A 3,191-nucleotide genomic window follows, 5' to 3' on the forward strand; every position below is an offset into this window, starting at 1 on the left:
ATTTAGAAAAGACGCAATGAACTTGTACTTGAAGTGTGCCGCAGTAAATTGCGCTGAATAGTTATAAGACAGCGTGAGCTGAAGTTCTTCCCGTAAATTACATTTTACTGTTTTTTCACTTCGTGTGTTGATTAATGGCAATTAAAGGGGCCTGCAGCGACACCTACTCATCTAAGAATCATGCAAACCTTGCTGGCAGTGGTGACCTATAAAAGCGTTGAATATGTTTGAAGCTGGCATAACGCTACCGATCGACACTTGGTAAGAACGTCGAGCGGCTGTAAAGAGCTTAAGACAAAATGAAGCATACTGTGGTAAGTCAATTGAAAAATAAAGTTAACTCTTTTTATTAGTTTCAATAATTAGAACTTACATCACTTCTTCTATTACACCTCGAATATAGGTGCTAATGTTGGCTGTGATATGCCTGGTCTGTGTGATGCAGAACGAAGCTAGCATTTTGCCCTTGGTATTGGAACCACAGGCACCGGTTGTTGTTTCGGTGCCATCGATACCGGTGGTGAAGATTGTGCCTGTGGCTGCTGGTGGTGGAGGTGGTGCTGGTGGCGCTGGCGGTGAGGGTGCTGCTGGCGGCGGCGGTGGCGGTGGTGGCGCTGCTGGCATTTTAGGTGGTGGCGGTGGCGGCGGCGGTGCTGGTAGCGCTGGCGCTGGTGGTGGCGGTGGTGGTGGCGCTGCTGGTGGTATTTCAGGCGGTGGCGGTGGAGGCGGCGGTGCTGGTAGCGCTGGTGCTGGTGGTGGCGGCGGTGGCGGTGGCGGTGCTGGACTCCTTGGCGGTCTAGGTGGACTAGGTGGCGACGGTGGCCATTAATCTGTATGCGAAAGTGTTATTTGTAAATACGTTGCATTGTTTATATGTTGGTAACAGTTTTTGATCTATTTTGTGTATACCTAGTTAATGCCTTTCACATTCACATTTCTGTCTTTGAGTTGCTTTTCGTTTTTCTGCAAGTGAATATAACAGATATTTCAAAAATAAATTAATTTTATGTTTCAATAATTTCGAGTAAAAATGTCGGGTAATGAAAAAGATGAAAAGGATATGCATACAAGAAAAAACTTAAAGATACTATTTAACGTTTTTTAAACTACATAATATCGAATTGCGACTTCGCTTCCTGGTAAAGTTTTTGACCCATTTCATCTGACTTTGGTAAAAAACCTTATTTGGTAGCCAGGTCCTTCTCCGTCTGACTTATCCAACGGACCCTTCCTCTATTCCCCCGGAGGGTATTGCGTCGAATACCTTCAGAGCTGGAGTGTTTTAATTCATTCGAACGACATGACCTAGCTGCGTAGCCGCTGTCTCTAATCCGCTCAATGTCGTCGTACTATACTATATATCTCAAAAGCTCATCGTTCCATCGTTTGAGATAGGACCATAGGACCAGAACCTTTCTTTCGAATATTCTTAACGTCGACTCAATAGATGTTGTCACTGTCCATGCCTCTGCATCATATAGCAGGACCGGGATGATGAGTGACTTGTAGAATTTGGTCTTTGTTCGTCGTGAGAAGGCTTTACTTCTCAATTCGCAAGAGTTATTCCGGGTTGGATTTCGAGGCTGACTTTGTTGTTGGTGTTAATACTGATTCCAAAGTGGACGAAATTATCTACGATTTCGAAGTTATGACTGTAAGCAGCGACTTGGGAGTCAGGAGATATTTCGTCTTGCCCTCGTGCACTCTCAGATCCATTTGCTTCGCTTCCTTATCCATTTTGGAGAAATCAGAACTAACGGCGCGAATATTGTCTTATGAAGATTGTATCTTCTCGGATTCCGATCTTTTCCAATATTTGGGGCATGATGAATATCTGATCAGTTGTTGATTTTCCAAGTCTAAAGCCACACTGATAAGGTATATTATATGCGGTGTTGGCGCAGATTGTGGGGTCTCCCAATCGTTGGACACGCCTTCAGAAGATCTTATTCTAAAAAGATGCATGCCCCTTATCAGTTCTTCGCTCCCGTATTTAAATAGCTCGGCCGGCAATCCATCGACCCTCACCGCTTTGTTGTATTTCAGACGGGTAATTGCTATCCGAACTTCTTCATGGTTGGGCAATGGAACGTCTGCTCCATCGTCAACGATTGGACAATCGGGTTCGCCTGTCGTTATATTTTCACTGCGATTCACCAGGCTGAAGAAGTGTTCCCTCCATAATTTTAGTATGCTCTGGGCATCTGTCACTAGATCACCTCTGGGGGTTCTACAATAGTATGCTACGGTCTTGAAACCTTCTGTTAGTCGCCGCAACTTTTCGTAGAATTTTTGAGCTAGTCAAGCTCTTCATATTCACGCATTTCGGTATCTTTTTTGCCTGCAAATGCGGCTCGCTTCCTTCTTCAGTTATCGGTATCTAACCCATCCCGCACGTGTTGTGGTCGATTGTAACGTTGAGAGGTAGGTAGTCTGTTATCTCTCCGTTGACACACGAACTCCGAAATAAAGGTACCGGACATTCCAGGTGCATGCCCTCAAATTATAATCCTTAACACATTTGCTAGGTCGTGGGTCACTTATCCGAAGCTGTTGTTTCCTTTTCATTAATATGGTTTTTTACGTGGCAGGTGCCAAACCCAGTTCACAACCCTTAGGATGGATGTCTTGCCTTCTCATTTTAGCTCGCCTTCGAACGGTTGTTTTTTGGCTACCGATAGGTTATCTGTACTTGGTCTAAGACCGGAAGTCGTTAGCTGCTCGAGCCATATGTAAAAGAATCGTTTCTGGTTACTCCAAAGTAAATAAAGCTCAAAATACTTTCCTCACTTCCGTAAACTTCTACATATTGCTCCGTCCTCCTATCTCCTATCCTGTCTTATATCACGTATGGAAATATGTTTGTTCGTGACCTTTAATGAAATTAAAAAGGAGTGAATTGGTTCTTGTTTCTGAAAACGAAATCTCCCTCGATGGTAATTGTCAAGAGTTGGTTTATTGTGTTTCCGTCGGTTTTTCAGAAGCTATGTTTAGTTGCTTGAGAGAGCTGAGATAGCTTGAGAAACTTCTGTCGGATGGAGTGCTACCGGCGCCAACACGGCCAAATGGTTTGTTATTTTTCGGTTTTCTTTTTTAGGATTAATATTTATCGCACCACCCAGTCTTTCCAAAAAAAAAAAGAATAATAAGTTATCATAAAATCGTTATGTTTTATGCAAGCAATACAAGAA

The 3,191-nt window shown here is 43.5% G+C and overlaps 1 protein-coding gene across 1 annotated transcript; it reads left to right on the forward strand.

The window, feature by feature from the left end:
- The first annotated feature begins 228 nt into the window (after positions 1-228).
- On the forward strand, positions 229-998 carry LOC126766243 (uncharacterized). The gene is made up of 2 exons (XM_050484130.1): positions 229-314; positions 404-998. The coding sequence occupies exons 1-2, from the start codon at positions 300-302 to the stop codon at positions 827-829; spliced, it is 441 nt and encodes a 146-aa protein (XP_050340087.1). The 5' UTR covers positions 229-299; the 3' UTR covers positions 830-998.
- The last annotated feature ends 2,193 nt before the right edge of the window (positions 999-3,191 follow it).

Source organism: Bactrocera neohumeralis, chromosome 2 (genome assembly GCF_024586455.1).
Source record: "Bactrocera neohumeralis isolate Rockhampton chromosome 2, APGP_CSIRO_Bneo_wtdbg2-racon-allhic-juicebox.fasta_v2, whole genome shotgun sequence".
Classification (NCBI taxonomy): domain Eukaryota; kingdom Metazoa; phylum Arthropoda; class Insecta; order Diptera; family Tephritidae; genus Bactrocera; species Bactrocera neohumeralis.